We start from the raw sequence: 22,944 nt of genomic DNA, 5'->3' as shown, positions 1-22,944 counted from the left end.
AGTGCTACTGATGAGCCATGGCAGCCACTGAGGGTGTCAACTTTTGCTGCCTGGGGAGCCATGGACGACGGTCTAGGGTCATCAAACTAACTTTCACCAGGGGCCACATCAGCCTTGTGGTTGCCTTCAAAGGGTCAAATGTGATTTTAGGAGTAGCTACATTTATATAGTCCTAAAATTGCATTCAGCCCTTTGAAGCTAACTGTGAGGTGATGTGGCCCCCGGTGAAAATGAGTTTGACTCCCCTGGTCTAGATGGATGACAATGGCCCGTGGTTTGGGTTGGACCCCCCAAACCATGCTGACCCATGAGGCTACATCATGTTTTCTCGTGGGGTGTTTTTGCAGAGAAGGCTGGCTCAGTTTGGCTCCTTAGCCACAGTGGAAGTGGACGTGGTCCCAGGGCTTGTGTGTGTACAGAAGTCCAGAAGATCAGGAGATGGGTTCGTTGCCCTTCCCTAGTGCTGGGGAACCCCTACAACACCAACGCAGGGCCGGAGTCCCCCACACCGGCGCAGGCTGCCGGTCCCAGCGCCCGCCCCGGCAGGCGGCTGCCCCGCTCCCGCCCCGGGGGCAGCTCCGGGCGGGCTGGGCGGCCTCCTGGGCGGACCCGCCTCTCTGCCCGGGGCCGGGCGCCGAGCACCCTCCCCCCGGCGCTGAGGCGAGGGGCCACACAAAGCGGCGCGGCGGCGCCTTTCCCGCCGCCCCTCAGGCGGCAGCAGCCCCTGCCCCCGCCCCGCTGCCGGGCTCGGGGCCGCCCCGCGGCGCCAACGATGGAGCCACCGGTGCCGCAGCCTCAGGAGCAGCCGCCGCGCCCTCGCTCCCACACGGTGACCACCACCAGCAGCTCCTTCACCGCCAACCTGTCGGCCAGCTCCAGCACCCTCGCCTACGACAGGGAGTTCCTGCGGACCCTGCCCGGGCTCCTCATGGTGACCGAGATCGTGAGTGACCGCGGGCAAGGCGGCGGCCGTGGCGGGGCCGGGCTGGGGACTGTGCGGGGAGCGGCGGGTCGGCACAGGGCGCTCCGCGGGTTTTCGGGTCACCTCTGCGGGGTGGTCCCGCCGTGGTTTGGAGGCTGGGCTGTTTGCTCCTTCAGTTCATCTCCTGAGCGGGCTTCGATGGGTCCGTAGCAGCAGGTGGAGCGGAGTGGGAACACAATGCTCCCGCCTTGAAACTATCGACAAATGCGAGAGTAACACAGGGCACACGCGGTACTTTCGGTCTCCCGCGGTGTTTGCGGTATCATCACCTCTTGTAGTAGAAAAACTGAGCGCTGGCTGATTTTTTGGAGCCTTTTCTGGAACTACCTTGGTTGTGTGCGCTTCGTACTTTTATAGCACCCATACAGCCGTTAAATGAGAATTAATTGGGCAACTTATCTTCACTGTGTAGGTCAATAAAACGCAGTTCCTTATGCTCTTAGTGATTAGATACACCTGTGCAGAGCAGCATACAGAATCACAGAATGTTAGGGATTGGAAGGGACCTCAAAAGATCATCTAGTCCAATCCCCCTGCCGAACTAACACCGTTTGGTTTTGGTAGTGATTTTATTGTTTTTCGCAGGTACTTTATCAGGTGTAAAGGAACAGCCAGGCAGGATGGGGCTTAGCCGCTTGTTTCAGCGAACAAGGCAATGCTGGGATCCCTCTGTGGGACTGCCCGCTCTCCCTGCGTTAAGCAATAGATACTCAGCATCTCCACTTCAAAATAATGAGTTTCCTTTAAGTCTGCTCATCTACACTCTTAGTCGCTAAGGAACTTCAAGAGCTGGTTGTCCTAACTGAGTTTTTTGAGTTTTCTTTGTGATGTCTTTGCTTTGATGATGCTGGAAGGATTAACTTATCTGACCAGATTCGTTTTCAGAGCTTGAAAACATTGTGTTTCACCAGAGCAGTGGAATGAGTGTTGGTTTTGCAGACTTCAAAGTTAAGATTACCAAGCAAAGCTTCAGGCTGCCGGGCAGTGTAGGACCTCTGGCAGGAGCGGTGCCATCGGAGGGAGGATGCGTGTTGAGGTGGCAGCTGCTGCGCGGGCAAGGAGTGGTGAGGGTGTGAAGTCAGAGCCTGCTACCACTTGGTACCTTGGATGCCAGCATGGTTGGGAATTCTCACAGTCTTCAGTAGGCAGGTGATGGTAGGGTTGTTTCGGTTGTTAAATACAGGGGGTGCTTCACTGTCAGAGTTGTGGTAGATCTACAAATAAAGAAGCCTTAGGTTTTTTGAAAGAAAAGCTGCTTTCTTTTCCACTCTTTTTTTCAGTTACTAATTACAACAGAATTATGAACCTTTCTTGTACTTTATCTGAAGAGCGATTCCACTGTATGTTATTAGAGAGGTGCCCAAGGCTTTTCCCAGGCTCTGCTGGAATGTTGTATATTCAACCTGGCTTTGAATACTGTGTCAGCTGCACTTCCATTGAGTTACATGGCCACAGGGCATGGACAGGCTCTTGCTTACTCATTGTTGGAAGTGTGCTTTCTAATTTGTGTTGACAGGTGATGATATTTGTGTAGCTTACCTTTCTAAACAAAGTGATGATGGTTTTTAGGGGGACTTTATTTGCTATCAGCCATTCCTGACTCCTGGAATAATTATAAAATGATTCTTTGCCACCATTATGAGATGCTTGAGTGCATTAATATTTATATTTAGAGCCAGCTTTGGCTTAAGTTTCATCAGTACTTGAGAATGCATTTACCAACTTCAGAAAGAAGGCTAGTAGTAGAGTTGTGTCTCCACTATAGGCTTCCACATATGTATTCTAATTGATCAACAGTAGTGAAGACATGCAGTTCCTGGTCAACTCAAAGGAGCTGACAGAAGTCCGTAGTGTAGATGAACTTATACTGGTTTGTGATTATGTATTTGAGAGAATGGAGGGCAGTATTAATAAAAAGTTGAAATCAATAAGGCAGGTCCTACAGAAGTAGAGAGTTACTAGATACTGCCTTTGAGGAAATACTTCTGTTTTTTAACTCTGCTTATTTTAAAGCACATATAGTAGATGTTCTTCTGTGAAATTAAAGGAAAATAAAAAATATTAGTGAATACCTTGATATGGAATTAACTGAAACAAAAACAGTTATTAAAATCAAATAAGTTGGTTTATATGTATATCTATATATATGTTTGGCGTTGTTTCTTGGTCAAACCTTTTCAACCAGTTCTGTATGTACTTTTTTTTTTTTTTTTCTTCTGAGATAAAATGTGCTTAAGAAGCATGCTTTAAGAAAGTATGACCTGCTCTACAGAGGATCTCTATTTCAAAATTGGCTGTGCATATTCAGCAGTAATGGAGTTGTGTAGCCCCAATCGGTCAGTTCCTGCCTGTTCTGACCGTATTATTCATACAAAAGGTGTGGCTTGCCTGCACAGGTTGACTCCTCAGGATATTTCTGACCCCCCTCACCCCCAGCTCACAGCATGATCCTTCTGCTAAGGATTTGCAAACCTGTAAACGGTTTGCAAACAACTTCATATGTGTGTCTGTATTTCAGTCTCAGGAGTTTGCAGTGGGATAATTTTCAGTCTGAGCACCAGGCTCCTAAGTGCAGCAGCTGTTGTTAAGAACAGACCTTTGTTTCTGCTTCCCCTGCTCTGGACGCACCTGTGAGATGGGCAGGGAAGAGGACTGTTTTTGGTAAGATTGTTATCGCTTCAGTTACTAATCTACCAGACCCCTGTTCATTAGGATACTATGTTAAAGCTAAGTCAGGGCTGTTAAAACAACAGCGCTAAATGTTCTGAGTTTGCATTGTAGGGCTGCCTAAATTTTTAATTACTCCTGCTGTCAATCAGCGAAGCGCAGGCAGCAAAAGGAGCGCAGTTTGTGGCTCTGGAACTGGAGCTCTTGTCCCTGTATAGGCAAAGGGCAAATCTGTGTTATTCTTCAACCAAAGAAAATGGAAAAGCACAAAGTTACCACATAAATTAAATCTTTCCTTCCCTTAAATGAAGGACCTTGATCAGGTTTTGCTTTTGCCTCCCTAATTAGTGTACTGTGAAGATGAATAACAGCTGTGTGGATTGCCACGTGCACTGGTAACCAGCCTACTTCTGCACTGAGGCACAGTAAATTCAGCTGAGTGGTTCCTACTAAGAGATTCTTTGCAATGCTGTGAAACACTGGTCTGCTATTAACCCAGTCTGCTGTTTGCAATTTGTTCAGAATGAGTTAGCTTTATAAAGACAGGTTTTATGATGGATCAGGTATTATCTGTCCTTTATGTAGCTGCTTTAAAGCCGCTATAAATCTGGGATGAGGTTGACCGTGCATAGTGAGCGCTAATGAAATCATGTACCCAAACCTGGTTCAGCTTAATTTTGTAATGCTGCTTGGTCTAGCACTGTACACATCTAGTATGAATGAACACAGAGCTGCAGCCTGAAGCGTGGGCTAAATTACCTGGTGCTGACAGATTTCCATTGCCTTTACATCTGCCTCCCTGACCTGAGGATGTGTAGGGTTTCTTGCCAATTACTGGGAAAGAACTGGGGGCAGTTTATTTCTCTGCAAAGTGCAGAATAGAAAATGCCACTGGATTTCTGAGGCAATTTTTTTGGATGTTTATCCAAATTACTTATACACAGAAGTAAGGATGCTTGCTGAACAGGGCAGGAGCTTTTGACTTGGGAGACTTGGATTCACTGACCTTAGTTGGCCAGTGACTACTGACAATGAATTTATCTGCCTTTCTCTAGCATCTCTGATTTCTCCATTTGTGGAATATGGATATAAATCTTTGTAAGGCACACTGAGATCTGTTGGTGAAAAATAGCATATAAGAAGTAAGTGATGTTACATAAAGTCTTTAATTAAGATCTCGATCACCTGAGTTGACACTGCAGTATAAGTATATCCAATAGAAGATAACTGAGACTTATTCCTATAGTGTAACTGGTCCCACTCCCCCAAGGAGGATTTATATTTTCAAAAGAAGCAAGTATAGCAATTTCCAGAGATGTCTTTTGAGTGTTTCTCTTCTGTACAATGATGGCCTAGAAAGACTATATATTTGTCTTCCTGGGAATTTTATGGCCAAGATAAAGGATGATGATACCTTTTGACAGTTTAAAATCAGCTTCTGAAGTCTAGCATTATGGATCACTTTGCAGAAGTGGAGAGTTTTGTGGTTGCTATGGATGTAGTTATAAAAATATTTACCTTCTAGCGGGACAACATTGGTTCCTTCAGGTTGTTGCCTCACACCAATATGTTGCTAGATACAGTCCCTCATAAAACTTGCTCTGTGAATGTTAGGGCTTGTGATGGCTATTTGTTCTTAACAAAAACATGCACTACATAACTTAGAAAGGTTTGGAAGTTTGTTATGCTGCTGCTGCAAGTGGAAAGCTTGTGATGGTGTAAATTTTAGTAAATTGTAATTACAGTTACATTTCTTCATGCAATTCTATGCAGATAATTCTTTGAGTGAAATGCCCAGAATAAGAGATAGACTTGAAATAGAAGCCTAATAAGAGGTTCTTTATATTATAGGCACCACATAAAATTATGGTTTGAGATTATATTTCTGGTCAATAAAAGTAATTTTGGTCACTATTTCATTTTTCTTCAAATATAAGACCGTTGAAGGCTTAATTAAGAAAAGAAATCTTGTTGAATCTTCTTATTCTAGTAGAGTGGTCAGCCTCAAAATATTAAATGGATGTTGAAAGTTATGTCAGATTTAAGATACTGAGATTACCAAAACCAGAACGACCACACATGTCCAAATGTTTGTTCAATTGTCTTTTCCACCCTTTTTTTTCTAAAAGATGCATAAAAAACTTTTATAGATATTCAGGTTTTGAATTAAGTTGGCAGTGAAACCATATAAATATTAAGAAAAACAGAAATAAGACAGTGGGACCATCTACTGTGAAAAAGCTAAAAGACAAAAATTGTACTTTATTTTCTAAAGCTCTCCTTGCATTTAGCTTTTCCTTTTAGTCTTATGGCCTCTGTGACTGCAGTTCCAAGTTTTCTATATAGATCCCATGCTCCTCCTGCACCCCAAGTTCTTGGGTAGCCCTCAGAAACACAGAGGGACTTTCATAAAACCCCTTTCCTCACCTGAGTAGCAGCAAGACTTTATCTTCTATGAGGAACTGTAAAGATTTGGGGGGGGGGATTGTTGTTGCTTTTGGGTTTTGTTTGTTCTCATAATGCAGTTTTTACTGCAGTCATAGCATGTCTGATTGCATGTAGTTGACAACACTGAGGCACCTTCTGATGTGTTGAACAGGTGTGTTACCTAGAGGAGGTGTACATAAGCATGGTCTTAAAACGATTCACTTTGAATTACTGAGTGAAAAGAAGTATCCCGTACTAGTCAGTCACTTAATGAAGTAGCTTAATCTTCCTGTGCATGAATAAGAAAACACACAATGTAAAGTCTAAGCTCTCTCCTGTGCTTTTGATCAGACAAAACTCTCCCTGAAGTCAGGTCTCTGTTCTCCCTTTTTTAGGTGCTGTTATCCTATCACCAACCCTCAGTGTAGTGGATACGCATATCTATATGATTTCCATCTTCCTCTAGGGTCATGTAATTGTTTAAAGTTCCATTTCCTTAAAGGTCTTTGGTTTCCTGCACAAGATCAGGGTGTTTCCTTAGGAAAAAAAGAACTGTTTGGGGGACACAAGAAAACAGAAGCTTTGGAAGGAGTTGCCTGGAATGTGCACCAAGTGTAGACAGAAACACTATCAGGACTGACATGGTAAGAAGGTGAAAATGCCTCTCAAATTAAATGCAGATGGTTTACAAAAGGTCAAAAATTCAAAGTATTCTTAATACCTCAAGGTTAAGGTGGAATGTGTATGAAATGTTATCATCTCTTCGTGAGAAGAATGCTTTACAGACATACTTAAACATCAACTTTGTTCTTGGGTGGATAGTAAATATAATTCCTTCTCCCTCACCCCTCCCAAACTCTAGAAAACAATTTCTTTCTTTTGTACCTACAAAAATTCTTATGCAACCCAAAGCTATATTTTTCCTTCAGTAGCCCGTGTCTGTATGTTGGTGAGATGTGCAGTCCTTCCATTATTCCTAATGGAACAGGTACACTTTCCTAGGCTCTTATCTTTAGCAGGATGCTGTAGCTGGGTGTGTGACTCATAAGGATGAGTGCTGAGGCTAAAACCATCATGGTCTGAGGACGAAGTTTGGTGATACTGTTGCAAATATATTGGGACTGCATCCCTGAAAGAACTGCCTTTTTTTCTGGTGATGCCAACTGATCGATTAAAAATAATTATGGAAGACTTTTTTTTTCCCCAGAAGTCCCACGTCCCTGCATAATTGTACTGTGGCAACTGAGTTGCTTGTGAGAAGAGTGGTATTGTCAGATCCAGCAAACGGTGGAGATTCTTGATGCTATACTTTGTCCTAAAATGAATATAAATCCTGCATTTGTCTTTGTCCGTTTTCTCTGTGATTGCTGGTTTGTTGTTTTTTCCTCTAATGTGTTATAGTCTTTTTTTTTCTCTTTCTACATTGAGATTCCTGCCTTCTCCTTGGAATGATTTATTACACATTGTTAAGATCTCAAATTAGAGGATCTTGAAGTAGTGTAAGCCTGTCTAAAAAAAGAGAAGATTTTTCGTGCCATGTATGATAAAGAGGTATATTTGCTGGCAGTGTAGTAGGAATGTGAGCAGGTAAAGGACAAAGACAAAAAGGTTAATTGACTGTGAGTCACACTAGACTCTTGCAAAATCATAAATGCCCCCCAGGTTTCTGACTCCTTGTCTTAACCATTAACAAAGTGGTTCTTCATCAGGAGCAGATGCCTTTGGCTCCCTGCCCTGGGATGCTGGGAGCACTCCTGCACACCTGGGGAGCCTGTGCATGTGTCTACTCTGTCCTGTGTCCAGCAGCAACAGGCAGGGTTAGAGCAGTTGTGGCTCAAGGATTCTTCCTAAAAACTGGATTCTCAAAACCACAGAAAAATTATCCTAGGGACTCTAAGCCATTCTGATTGGGAGCATAGCAGGAATTATGTTGTGCTGCCCTTGTTTGCTGAGTGCGCCCTCATTCAGCCTGCTGTTCTATCCTGTTCTCCTCTGGGAATAGTAGTGCCATATAGTCAGTTTCTAATGGTCCTGCTTTTATATCTTTTTATAAATATATGTATGTATATATTTTTCAGCTTCATTTTTCTTTTGGATAAAGTACTTGTTGTGACAGTGTGATACATCTGTACTTCTTCCTGTTCCAATTCCAGAAAAGCAGTAGCAAGTGTGTCCTTGCAGAGAGGACCAGGCCCTCTCTTCTAGGGTCAAATAGCAAACAGATTTTAGCATCCATCAGACCTTTGGCAAAGTAGTTCTGTTCATCTGGCCTGAGCCAGTTCCCGTGGAAGCTTCTGGCACTGATTCACCTGCCTCAGAAAGGAGCGGCTCAGGTATGAGACTGGTTGAACTCCGGGAAAAGAGGGACTGAGTAAGGAAATAATTGAGTCACTGTTTTCAGTGGGGCTGGGTCTAGTTGAAGGAAGGCTTGGTGTTAAGCTTATGTTAGTGAACTGAAAGAGGCTGGGGTCTTGGTTCCACAGTCATTAATACTGGATCCAGGCTTTGCTACATCACTTCACTAAACAGACGTGGATTAGTCCTGGGCTTGACTGCATTTTTGCCAAGTTAGAGCACAGTGTGGAGTGTTTACACTATTCATTTTCACAAGGTATGGGTATGCAGATGACGCTGATGGCAACCACAAGTTTGTGAGACAAAAATCTTTGAAGGAAAATAAAAACAATTTCAACAAATTGGTATCATTAGAGAGATGCTGTCCCAGGAGTTTCTTCTATGCAGCCACAATATTTCTGGTCTGATATGGCATGTGCTAAAATCTGCAGAACTGAGGTGAACTAAGTAGACGTGGTAATAATCAGCAATATGTTGTCAGTCTTTGAATATATCATAATCTAGATGCAAAGAATATATATATTAAAACACACTAGGTAGGACTGGAAAGAGGCCACATGGGGAAAGCAGCTTCTTTTATCGTACTCAGGTAATTGCTGCTTGTGTTTGGCCGATGGCCTGATCTGTACAACTTGAAAGGAAACCTGTCAAGAACCTCTGCTTCATACCTGAAAACAAGACTGGTTTCTATCATCAGCTTTAAAAGTGACTGCTGTGTCCAGGCCTGGATTTAAATATATTAAAGGTGACATTGTTTTGCACAGACTATTTATTTAGCCTGGAATCTGTACAGCCACTGACAGGGTACCTCTCCCCTGCATCCCCCTCACCCCTTTTTTTTTTTTTTTCCCCTTATGTGTGTGTATAGTCATTACATGAAAGAGTCCCTTTAATGTCTATTTTAGCATCTGCTCATTCAACGGAAGTGCTGTTCCCAAGGCTGCAGCTCCTACAGCAGGTAATAGCTGAACGTGGCAGCCCAGTTTTGAGAGGAGTATGAGGAGCTGAAGGAGAAATTTAAAAACGGAGACACAAAGAATGTTGCAGGCAGGAATTAAGTATTGAGGGGTCAGGGGAGTAGGCAAACCTCCAACAGAAGAAAACCTCTGCAATGTATCTTTAAAGTGACGCTTCAACTGATAAAATGAATCAGCGTGTGTGGTCTCCTACTGGAGACAGTCACTATAGGCCAGACTCTGACAAGGATCAGGTGAGGGGAGGGTGAATCCATGGTTGGGTGTCTGCTGCTGCTGCTGTAGATTGGAAAGCATAAACAAATACACAGTTGTCTTTTAAAGGCTCAGAGCACAACTGTGATACGAGCTGTGCATTGATTTGGTTTTAGTTTAATTTCTAAACTATGAGGTACCTTGCTGCCAGTAACATCATATGCTGTTCCAAAGAGCTTGCGTGTGTGTGAGCATATACAAAACCAATAAAAGATATTATTATAGCTGAAGGCCTTGGAAATTAAGAAGCTCCAGAACTGATGTTCACCCTGGCAATGTTGGTTTGGTATTGGATTGTGTGCAGATGCTGGAATCTAGTCAAAACCTGCGCGATCACTTTATTTTTATCGAGTAACTTCTGACAGGGTCATTGCACAGGAGAGTTTTTCTGGGAGTTACTGGGATACTGTGCACACAGCACTGGAGGAAAGCATGCCATGAGTAAAGAAAGGTTATTCAAAGATAAAGGATGGTCTCCTGGCTAACTTATTCCTTGGAAAATCTGATTTTTATCTTCTGCTTGCGCTACAGTGTTCCTGTGGGATGCTAGATAAGGCAAGTAAGCCTGGCATTTCAGTGTGCTTGCTTTTCTCATTTTCTGGGTCCCCAGCTTTGGGTCTGAGATGCAAAAGAAATTATTATTTGCAGTTGTAGCTGAAATCTGCAGGAGCCATGTTCTGATGAGGCAAAATGCGGTGCCACGTTTAGTGCTGCAGGAAAAATTACTTTTCCAGTGAAATTTGGCAGATACTTTTGACCTTAATTTTAGTGAGCTGTCTGTAAAATTGGGATGCTATACTACTTTATCTCACAGAGATGCATTTAATAGTTTACTAATGACCTGTGAGATAACCCAGATAATGAAGTACTTTTAAAGAGCCCATGTGGATACAAAGCCCCGGGTTGCAACCAGGGACCAAGTCTGCAGGCCACACAAGTAAACAAGGTGAAAGCAAAATAGTGGGAGGCATTAGCTCTGAAGAAGGCTCTGCCTTCTGTTGCTGCATGCAGGTGGTGGTGGTGTAGAGATGGGAAAAGTGCGTGGTCATGTCATTACAGACTATACCATAATGTATACGTAACTATATATAGAATTAAGATGTGTGAGAACTTTGTTTACGCCTTTGTTGCATTCTTAAGGGAAAGCATTTCAACTTACATTTGTGCATTTCTATTTCTTGTGCACTCTCTGCCTCTTTGTCCCAATTCTTAACTTTCCAACTCTTGTAGTTGTGGGGTTTCGTGGTCTTTTTTGTCCCTTCATTCCTTCAAGCCTTCCTTGCCCAGCAGCTCAGGGCAACTTGCTGAAGGCCTGTTTTGCATGATTTTCGTCCAGACTGCCCTTCTTCAGGCTTGACACAGGGAATCAGCACAGAAGACGCAGCCCCTGACATAAGAATTTGTCAAAATGGGGCCTTGAGAGAAAGAGGTGTGTGGCAACTGAAAGAACAGGCTCTGCGTAGTATGTGACATCCATCTTTAATGGTTTCATAAAGGTAGGACAAAACTATGAAAAATACTGTAGTATTTTGGAAGAATATTTGAAATACTTTTAGTGATACAATGATCTAGGAGGTTATTGGTGAATACTGTGACATGTTTGGTCCTTGCATTGCGGGAGGCGCTTTCTTTTAAACAAACAAGTACTTTTGTCTGAGCTATAGGCATAGAGCCGGTTGAACAGACTTGGGTTTTGTCATCAGATCTACTACGATGTTGTGATGACCTCAGTGAAAGATTACCAAAAAAGCTGAGAATTTCTTCAGGATGAGAAATTCAGGATACAGGGGAAAGCAGGATCTTGATTGGATTTCTGATCTATATATTGTGAAGCCTCACTGTGTGCATAAGCCATGTTCGTTGGACTGTGCAATACACTTAGAACAGTTATTTACTATTGTAGATTGCTGGTTGACCTCCAAGATAGTAACTCCACAGGAAAGGAGAAATACTTCTAAGATATAGCACGGTACAAATGAATACTGTATTAGTATTTTTTTCTTCTCCAAATGGACAGCAACGTGGCTTATGTCAGAGTCTGGATGCCATGTAAAATTTCTACTGGAGAGAAAGATAGTTGTCATTGAGAAACTACTATATTTACTTTTGGAAAACCACAATCCTTGTTTTACTATTTTGAGTAGATTCTTGCATTAATGGGACTGGACTTCAAAAGGCAGTGTGCAAGAGGAAAGTAATGACCTGCTTGAAGAGATGCGTTCTCTTGTGGCTTGTGAATTATGACCTCCATGTGGAGATATATCAAACCAGTTTTGAACATATTACAAAGGCCTATAGAGCTATAGTTGAATGGTGAGACTTAGCAAGAGTGGAATATAATAATAAACAACTTTTTATGTTACTAATCACATCTTCATTCTTCCATTTGGTACGTTTAAAGGATTTTCCATTTTTATCTTCTCAGCAAAAAGGGTAGGAATCTTAGCCAGGAGAATAATGTTTACACACATTTTGTTCAAACTTGGGATTTCTCTATAGACTTTGGCAATTGTGAAACATGACCAGACACTTGCACAAAGAACTTGACGCTCTCTTTATGGGGTAACAGAGGACTATCTAGCAAATATTTGCCTGAAGTAAACAAGTCAAGATAATGTGTTAAAGGTGAGATGGGGTCTCTTAGTGTTTTACCAGGTCAAGTTAAAATTAAACAGAGTACACAGCAATATGTGAGATGGAATTCTCTAATCTTGGTTACATCTAGTTTTCTCTTTCTTATTAAGCTGAACAGTGAAATGCTAGCCTCAAAAAAAAAAAACAAACCCAAACCAAAACAAAAACCTCAAACCACAAACAACAACAAAAAACCCCACAACCAACCAAAGCAAACAACAAAAAAACCACAACCCACACACAACAAAAACCTTCCCAAAAGTAATTTTTGCCTAAATAATTGGTAGGAAACAGTTTTATTTCAAAATGCCTCTTCAGTTTAGGTCTCAGTTAAAAAGAAAAATATGGAGAAGTGCATTTTAAAAGAACACTTAATGTTGATCTGTGGTGGTGGTTGTCTCTGTAATATTACACAAAGTACACAAACAAGAAGATGACCTGAGAAGAAGTGCAAATAGAGTCCAGATGAGTTCATGGGAACAAAATCCGACTAAGATCCAATGCACGCATATGGTATTGTTATGAAGAGAAGGTTATAACAAATCAGTTTTTGATGCTGTTAAAACCTGCTGCAAACTTCCCATTGACTTTAATCACCCTGACATATCCGTACATGAAATAAAAAGAACATGAAAGCCTGTGTACTGCTAAGACTACACACGCTAATCTGCGCTTATATTGTTTGCTGGGCTCTTAAAAAACAGCAGCTCCTTTCCGATAGTAGTTTCCTTTGCACTTGTGAGCGCTTGCTAAAGAGGTGGCTCTGTTGTTCCTTCCTCAGTGCCCAGAAATTTTCCTCGTTTGGTTTATTTGCCAACTCTATGGATTAGTCTAGTAAGAGATCACCTCCCTTAAGATCTTTCTTCTCTGGTACCCCTGTGTGGAGTACTTGCTTTCAAATTAGACTGAGATTAGGAGGAGCCTAACTGACGCTTTTAACCTTTTTTTTGTTGTTGTTGTGTTGATCTACTGTGCTAAAACTGACTTTGGGAAAATTGAAGGCAGTTAACCTACTTGTTACCAAGGTTCCCCCCAATGTGTTACCCGTTTGTTTAGGCGTTTCATATGCACAGAATGGAGTAGCTTATAGATGATAAAACGGGAAGCTGTGCAGGTCCATTCCTCAGATCTGCCCTTTTATAACCCTGAAGTCTAATTTACATATTTCTTTAAAGCGTCCTAAGGTCATGCATCCCACAATACAAGTAGGTATATTATTCCATGATGAAGCATTAGTCACTTTGTTATATCCACATTGCCATAACCTCATGATACTATTAAATCCTAGGTGTCACAACAGCTTAACATCACAAATGTCAATCTAAACAAGTTCCTTCAGTCCAATGGATGAGTGTGTCCCCTGGCTTTCCTCCCCCATCACTGGATTATCAAATTAAATATGCCTTCTCCTGTATCAAAAGCAAATCTCTATGCATGCTGAGTTTTTCTTTTCCCTTTGTGTGAAATAGCAAAGCTCCCAGCTAGCGATGTCTTTTGGTGGCCTAGTTCCTTTCTGCCTCCTTGGTTTTCCTTGCCAAAACCTGGAACATTGTTGGCAATAGGAGGTTATGTTACATGCTTCTGTGTTTGTGGACAGCTCATCATAGTGAGCTGTCAGTGTGTGTGGATTTGAGCATTTTGATATAGGAATAGTGGGTAGCTTGAAGAAAGGGATACTTGCAAAAATTACTTTTGTAGTCAGATTTTTTGAGTTCTCTAAAGAATTTTCCCTTTTTGATTTGAAACTAGTAATGCCATGCTTTTGAGGGAAAATATACTAAGTATCTCTGACTGCACGCAGACTTTTTTAAACAAAAAGCTACCATAAATGGCCTTCCCTTCCCCCCTCAGTGGGAAAACAGGAACTTCTGCGCAGGAGGTAAATAGCTGAAATACTGAACAAAGAGTGTTTGAACAAAGACTGGTAACACCTCTTTATTGTATCTGCCCTATTGTCATTCTAGGGAAGAAAATATTTGGCAGAAGAAAGCAATGATCCAAATCTGAGGAAAGAGAAAGGGAAAAGGTGTGGAAGTTGGCTAAGTAAATATAATTTTGTGGTTGTGTATATTGGGGATGGTGTAATATAAACAGAACTACAGAAGAAGACTTGGGTTTTTCAGAAGAACCACTTGGGTGGGAAGGGAGCTTGCTGCCAGAGCAGGGCATTCCCTCAGCTCCTTGGCTTTTGTTACCTTACCTAGAGCTCTCCTCCTTACAACTTTGGCATGTGTGCTGCATCACTTGCTGCTAATGAATTGCAGGTCAGATGCAGATAGCCCTTGACAAAGTTGATTGCTGCATTTTTGGATATTGGTACTGCCAGCTGACTGCCAGGTCAGGTCGTGGCCACCTCCAGTGACCAGCAGCTGACACAGTCACAGTTCCCGTCACCTTAAACCGTGATGAATGCTGAGCGCTGCGGAGGTGGTTCGCTGGTAAGCAGTTGCTAATTTGGTCTTGAAGGCTGACAGGGTGACTGCCCTCTGGTTATCTGCCTTGCTCATCTGCCAATGGTTGATAGTATAGAAGCCTTGTCCTCTTTTATTTTTTTCACAATTTAGTCTATGCTTATGCGTGAGACCATGCCTTGAGACAGAGCTGGTGTCTTGATCTGCTGACTCGGCATCTGTATTGCAGGGGATGGAGGGAGGGAGGTTGGATGGGATGGAGAGCAAGCAGTGCTTATATTTTAGACCAATATTGTGATCTCATGCTGAGGAGATCTGCCTGAATTTTAGAACAAAATTCTAGCCTATGCTAGAACTGTGGTCACACTTTGCTAGATACGTGGCCTGTTGTGATAAGACAAGTGGTAGTGGTTTTAAACTAAAAGAGGGGAGATTTAAACTAGATGAAAGGAGGGAATTTTTTACAATGAGGGTGGTGAAACACTGGCCCAGGTTGCCCAGAGAGGTGGTAGATGCCCCATCCCTGGAGACATTCAAGGCCAGGCTGGATGGGGCTCTGAGCAACCTGATCTAGTTGAAGATGTCCCTGCTCATGGCAGGGGTTTGGACTGGATGACAGAATCACAGAATCATAGACTTTTAGGGATTGGAAGGGACCTTGAAAGATCATCTAGTCCAATCCCCCCACCAGAGCAGGAACACCTAGATGAGGTTACACAGGAAGGCATCCAGGCAGGTTTTGAATGTCTCCAGAGAAGGAGACTCTACAGCCCCCCTGGGCAGCCTGTTCAGTGCTCTGTTACCCTCACTGAGAAGAAGTTTCTTCTCATATTTCACTGGAACCTCCTGTGTTCCAGTTTGTACCCGTTGCCCCTTGTCCTATCATTGGTTGTCACCGAGAAGAGCCTGGATCCATCCTCGTGACAATCACCCTTTACATATTTTTAAACATTAATGAGGTCGTCCCTCGGTCTCCTCCAAGCTAAAGAGACCCAGCTCCTTTGAACGTCCCTTCCAACCCAAACTATTCTATGATTCTGTGATATATTTGGGAGTTGTATCAGTTTTTAGGTTAAGAACGTGCTTGTCTCCCAGAGGAAAGTGCTATGCCTGCGGAGAGGTTAGAAGGAGAATGTATGGGGAATACCTTTCCACTGAAGTGTAATTGCTGTAGACACTCCTCTTTCGGCCACGGGAGATCCACTAATCCATAGTAATCCATGTAGTTTGCAACAATTCTGACATCTGCAAACTGTATTGACAAATCAGATTTAGAAAGAGAAATGGACTTGAGTATGCTTCAAAACCCAAAAATCTATTAGCTGTGTTGAGGGGACAGTGAAGTGCCAGTACATGCAGTGAGAGCAGCAGCTAAGAAGGACTTGTTGATGCTTGTTTCTTGACTTTTCTGTCCCTGTGTATTACAGGAGGCAAATACAGACGTTCTGATTTCAAGCTGGTAGCTTTTTAAATGCAGCCAGCTGAACAGGTCTCCATGCCTTGCTGTTCACCGCAGTTCACAGTTCGGCATATGGTGATAACCCTAAACGAGTGATTTATTTACCTTGGATACACCAGGCAGTAGAGTGTGGTAATTCAGGACCAGCTTTGTGTGTAGCCATTCTTGCAGGGCAGTAAACTCTGGCAGAAAAGCAGAACAGACATCTGAGGGACACCAAATCATTTGTGCTGACTTGTTTAAATCTAAATAAGCCAATGTCTTCATGCCCTGATTTTTTTTTTTCTTTTTTTTTTTGTTGGAGACTTTTTTCCTTGCAACTAGAAAACTGATAGTTGTAGCCAGTTGTTCTGTTCTTTGTTTATACAAGGCCTATTGAAGCAGTTAGAGAACATTATACCCTGCCTCACACGCAGGCATATATACTTAATTTATGACTTTGTTAGTTTGAATTTCAAGTGTCAGGTATCCCACAGAGCTTTTTACTTTGTTCTCTTATGCTGCATGCACCATTTGAGCATTTATTATGGAGAGCAGACAGGCTGTGGGAAGTCCTTCAGGCCTGCGGAGTTTTTTTCTTCAGAACCTTAAAAATAAAGTTATGGAGCATGGTAGCAAGGACTTCTCTAAAAGCAGGACTGATCTGAAGTGTCTTTTTACATGTTTGTCCAACTAATATTCTTCCTTTGGCATTAATATTTTCACTTGCATATACTTCTTCATCTTAGAGTTGCTTTTGTACCCTAAACTTCTCTGCAAACTTTAAAGGTGGGACAGTGGTAATAACTCTTAAATAGGTCTCTATTGAAAACTTAATTCTGGATTTGCCCTGTTCCTGATTCCTTCAAGTCTTTCTAATATTACTGTGAAAAGAAGAAAGAGGAAAAAAAAGGGAGGGGTGGAACAAAAAACCCACCTAAAACAACAAACCAACAACAAACCAAGCCAAACCAAAAAAACCCACATAGCTTTTTGCCAGAAGCAATGGTAGTATTTGTAATTCTCTTGTTCACTTGTGTTTTGTCAAAAATTTTAAATATGGCTCTTAGTACAAAGTTATCTTTGATACATTGGTGTCATATGGAGATCTGAGAAAAGAACATGCCTGGAAACTGACTTCACTGAGGTTTTTCAACAATGAAAGTAATAGACATTATGGCAGCTGATTTAGAGACAAGATGAATCTTATTGCAATATCTATGCCAAGACATCATCTCTTTCCAAAAAGCATGTTGTAGGCTGAAATCTTTATACCATTGTGCATATGGCCAAAATGGTCCTTTCTGGCTGTGAAGTCTGTGAACACAAATGCTTCCAGAAAAGCATATGCAAATGTTAAATATTTATAGGCATGCTGTTCTTCTATGTCGTTAATGTAAAATACATTCAAGAAAGAAAACAATTTTGCCAGAGAAGGAAAAAAAAAAATCAGTCAGGTACTTCTACAAGATGTGGATCAGTCTTTATAAAATCCTTAATCTTTACCCAAAAACAGGGATAATGATTCCTGGACCAGGACCGTTATATTTGGGACTTGATACAGAAATAGTCAAGTAGTACAATAAGCTTCCAAATAGGCAGACAACAACACATCTGGATGCAGACTTACTTTCTCATGTCTTCTGCTTGTCTGGCAAGGGAAACTGTTAAAACTTCTGGTGACTATAGGATTTTGTGTCACAGTGAGGAAAAACTCTGTGTGGGACATCATCAATTTCTGTGGTATTCAGCTGGAAATGAAAAGATATTATATTTTCATTGTAAAAATTAAAAAAAAAATTCTTTTGAATGAGCAGTTAATGTTTTTCTTAATGTTTAAGTAGATTTGGAATGCAGCATTGCCTTTCTTAGCAGATACCGTCTTTGATTTTTCCAACACATCATATCTGGCTTTATAGGGCAAAATAAAAGTTATTCCCAAAGAAGTAATAAGCTTTCTATTTTAATGTAACAGCTAAGATTTGTGAAACAATGCCGTATGTCTGCTAATTATAGGCATCTCTATTTACATGGCCTAACAGGAAGATGGAGATGTAAAAATAGCAACAAAGAGCCGGTGACATTATTAATAAAGCAGCTGTATACAGCATTGTTCTCCTGAAGAAAGTAGACACCATTTAAACAAAGTGGACCACATAAATAGTCATAATTCATAAGTAACCATTGTTAGGAATTATTTTTAAAATAGTTCACCTTATTAACATACAAACGATGGCAGAATGACTTTCTTTGTGGGTGCGTGTATTTTATGTGTACACACGCACTAAATGTTAAAAGCAACTTGCACAAATGATTGCCATTTATTGAGAAGCTGGTATTATTCTACCCTCAGGAACTGTACTCCTTCAGGGAAGATGGGAGAAAGGAAGATAGGAGTGCTATAGATCTTGTTGAAAAGGAAAAGTTTTACTTAGATAGAAGAGGCAAGATGAAGGTAGAACACCACACAGGTAACTCAAACCTCTTTTCACTTACATGAATTTATTAGAAGAGCTAACCCTTCCTACCATCATGTTCTGTAAAGAAACAATGGTAGTTGTAGTGATAAAAATAATAATAAATAGCCACATTGGGGAAGGTTCATTCAGCCAGACACACGACCCTGTATCTTTTGAGCTCGGAACCCACTCTGAGCTTTTCCAGTTTAAATAATAAAAAGTAAAAAGAGATTACTGAGTTAGAGATTACTGAAGCTAATAGTTTTCTTTTTTCCTAATTTTTCTGTGCAAGGGGAATAATTTCCTCACAATACACTTCCAAAAGTATCGAAGACAACCATGTATTCAGCACTCACAGTTTGTACATGTGCTTTATAAAGGAGAAATTGTATTCAGAGCACAAGGGCTGTACCGTGGTCTTTACCTCCAGAAATACATCTCTACTACTTGACTTGAAATCCTGCGGCCTTTCTCAGAAAAATGCCCATATATTTGTGAACCAGTCACTACATTTGAACAAACAAAAGGCAGAATCTTAAGCTTGTCATCTGCCCTATGCAAGAAATGCCCCCAAAACACCCTAAACCAAAAACTGGGAGGGTTTCTGTCTTGAGAAGAGGTAAGAAATTAATCATCCAGAAATTCTTGTTAAATGTGAGGAGAGGAAATTTTTTCCTTTGTCCAAATCTCAGCTTCAAATCTCAAAATAAGAATTCAAAAAGCCTGCCAATATGGTTTTCCTTTTTTTTTTTTTAATTTTACGTTTAATTTAATTTGCAGCAAAGAAGCACTGCAAGCCCTTTGAAGTCCTTCCACCAAGTAGCCGATGTTCCCTACTAATATGAGCTCTCAAATCTGCACGTAATTGTGTAGTATGAAGATCTTTTAAAACTGAAATCATGCAGCACAGTATGGATTTGATCATAGGGCTTATTACAAATCAATTCAATGAATTACTCCTGTATCTCCTGTGGGTCATATAGGATGTGTTTTTCCTTCCGTACTGCCTGTACAAGGACAGGACTGTTTAAAGGACCGACTTGTGAATGTTACTTCTCAAGGAAGTAAGCTACAACTTTTACTCAGAGCGCCAAAATGCATTAATATTTTAATGTTAAATACAAAAACGTTTAACCTTGTAGTTTCACCTGCCTTGATGATTTATAACCAGGCTTTTTAAAACACACCAAAAAAATCAGAGTATGGGATTTATGTGCAATTTTAAAAACTGTTTGTACCAAATCTTCTGATTTTTCGCAAAAGCTCCTACCTCTAGAGGCAGCATAAAAGCAACCACTGGGAAACAGAGACATTTATCCTGTGCTTTGTGTGTTTCTGCGTGACTACTTTGCTTTGTAATTGTCTGCTTTAAAATTCATACTTAAAAGCAGCATTAAGTAAAAATTTCCTCAGAAAGTAACTGAAAAGGCAGATTATTTTGTGTTTTGCTCTAATATACTATTACTTTACATTTTCCTTTCTCTGCTGCTGAAGAGCAAAGCGTTGCAGGAATTCGTTCCGGTGAGCAATTCCCAGCTCCACGACACTGTGGTGTTTGCAGTGGCAGTGCTGCCTCTCCCAGCTCTGTCAGGAAGCTCTGAAGATGGTGCATTTGAAATCTTGAAATCAACAGCATCGCCACGCCACAGCAAGGCGGTTCTTTTTGGGAAATGCTAGGTGGTGGGAGCAATCCCTGCCCCAGCCAGGCCTTACAGAAGTGGAAGGAAAAGGGAGCGGCAGCTGTTCCTTTTATTCGCATCCCTCGTGATCGCTGGATAAGAGTCCAGGCGGTCTCCTTGCCTTGAGGTCAGCATTTTGAGATTAAGCACTGTGGAGGTCATTGCCTTCCAACTGTTTCACCCAGTGCCCTTCCGGAGAGGCGAGTAAGAGCTTTTTAGGACAGGCTGTTTGTCTTCAGTCCTCTTTTTTTTTTTTTTTTTACATTAAACTGTGGCCCTGATGGAGCTGCTGATAGTGGGGTCCACTGCGTTCCAAGTCAGCTGCGGCAGCTCCGGGGTTGGTTGCAGGTCTTTCTCGTGACTGACCTGGGGCAGGCCCATCACGCTATATTCTGTGTAAACGTACTTTTGTCAGATAATGGAGCACTGTGGGCAAAGACGAGGCCGTGTCTTCTGCTGTGGCCATGTAGATAAAATGATGGCTAGCACTGTGTTAGCAAGGGCGTATAAGATAATATATGCATACTGCACAATAACCTATATAAATGTCTCTGCGTGTGTAGATCCTGAGGCGAAACGTGAATGTTAAGTTAGAATTTACAGGCGTCAGTAAATGTTAGTGTGCTCCTGAATGCAGCCCTCAAAAACCTTGAAGCATTTAATGTGGAAAGTGCCCTGGTACAAGGACCAATCTTTGTGCTTTGTACACATTTTAATGGCTTGTTAATGATTAACCACTGCTCTGCTGAGACGATGGATTTTATGATGATATAATTCAAGCAAGTTTCTTCACTATTACTTGAGATTATTCCTCATGATTCTACTTTAGACACAAATCTTATATTGATGTGGCATGTAGTCATCCCATCCTATTTGATTAACACTTATGCAGCTTCCAATACTTGGTTCCCAGGGTCTCCTTCAGGAAAGTAAAGCAAATTAAAACCAGAAGTTAGTAACGGTGGTTGTAATGGATCTGGTTGGTGGTCTGTTTAGTCCAGTATTTAGTACCTGATAATGACTGATACTGAAAACTTAGGGAGGAGTGTAAGAAAGAGCACATACGGCAAGATCCTTCTCTGCTATAGTTTTCTAGTTTTTACCAAACCGCACGTATAGGAATTTTCAGAGCTGAAATTTGCATCTTGACTATCATTTATATAGGTATTATACACAGACAAGGACAACCTGTTATCCAGGAGTGTGTATGATGTTTCCTGTGGCAATGAATTATGCAATTTGGTTATGTATTGTTTTTCACTTCTTGATTTATTTATTTTTTTTAATATCACTTCCTTCTGTTTGTTTTTCAACTTTCTGCTTGTTAATTTAGCTGTATGCTTCTTGTGTTGCGAGTCCTAAGCCAGTCCTTGTTCCTTTTTTTATGCCACTTGCCATTCTGCAGACTTCTGTCATACTGTCCTTCAGTCTTCAACAGAAAATTGGACTCATCTTTTTTCCAGCCTTAACTTTCTTTTCTTGCAGGAGCCATTCTCTGTGCCTTGTGCAATCTGACTGAATCATTTTAGAAATGGAAGAGAGGAATGAACAGAACATACTCAGTGCGTAGATATACCATTGATTTATAAGGCACAGTGATATGCTCTGTTTGGTGGAGATTTTAATTATTTCTTTCCTAACAGTGTCTATCTTCCATTGTGATGTTTTTGATGACATGGAACAAAATTTATGACCCAAGCACAATCTTATTTCTTGTTTATCTTCTCAATATCCATTACTCTACCTCTAGTTATTTTTTCAGACAAAACTTCCTGAGAAACTGTAAGAAATAAGCTCTTCTGTAGTGATTTCACATGTTTGATGGGAGGTGGGACAGTCCGTGTTTTGCAGAAAACATCTTTTGCTTTTTTTAGTTTAAGCTACCTCCTTACGGTCCGTGTTACTGGTGTTTGCTCTGGTCTCACACATTGCTTTCATGTTTCTCAGGTGAAGAGACATTTGAGCATTATAATACACTGCTGGGATGGACAGTATGGTTTCCTTACTCTCTCCAACCCTCCACTTATGTTTTTTTTAGCTGTCAGTTGCAGTGAGCCAGAGCACCGTATCGCAGAAGACTCCTCTTGCATGAGTTGCAGTGCGGTCAGTGGAGGCTAGAGAAGGAGAACCTTTGTGATTTATTCATTTTCATGGGTGGTAGACTCATTAAGGTAACACAAAATTGGGGTGTGCTACTGCATTTTGCTCTTTATGCATTTGTCTTTCTGCGTAGGCAGTACAGCAGTATTGCTGTACTGATCAGTTCTGATCAGAAAAATAAGTTTCCTGATTGTGTGCCAAACACCAAATGCCTCTCTCTCTCTCTGCTCTTCCCAGTAAGACTTTATAGTTTCTTGGGCACTACTGCAAGCTGGCTCTGCCTCTCAGTGTGAATTCTTTTGTAAGTGCAAGCTGATATCCTTATTTACGTATGCCATGGCCAGATCAGTACATCCTCACTGCATGGCTGATCTGGATAATGAGTGTCACGGTCTGCACATCAGTACTAGCACTTCATAAGGAAGAAATTTTTTTACACTAAGGGTGGTGAAACACTGGCCCGGGTTGTCCAGAGAGGTGGTAGATGCCCCATCCCTGGAGACATTCAAGGCCAGGCTGGATGGGGCTCTGAGCAACCTGACCTAGTTGAACATGTCCCTGCT

At 41.5% G+C, this 22,944-nt stretch overlaps 1 protein-coding gene across 1 annotated transcript in view; it reads left to right on the top strand.

Annotated features, from left to right (window-relative positions):
- The first annotated feature begins 672 nt into the window (after window positions 1-672).
- The window catches only part of CMTM8 (CKLF like MARVEL transmembrane domain containing 8), a 37,256-nt gene continuing 14,984 nt past the window's right edge, over window positions 673-22,944 (top strand). Inside the window, exon 1 of the mRNA XM_082045861.1 lies at window positions 673-943. Within this exon, the coding sequence (XP_081901987.1) occupies window positions 773-943 (171 nt within the window). The 5' untranslated portion in view covers window positions 673-772. The remainder of the gene's footprint in view (window positions 944-22,944) is intronic.

The sequence above is a fragment of the Streptopelia decaocto genome, assembly GCF_964273445.1.
Source record: "Streptopelia decaocto genome assembly, chromosome: 2".
Taxonomy (NCBI): domain Eukaryota; kingdom Metazoa; phylum Chordata; class Aves; order Columbiformes; family Columbidae; genus Streptopelia; species Streptopelia decaocto.
The sequence above is the reverse complement of the archived record's forward strand: the minus strand, read 5'-3'. Positions and strand labels throughout refer to the sequence as shown.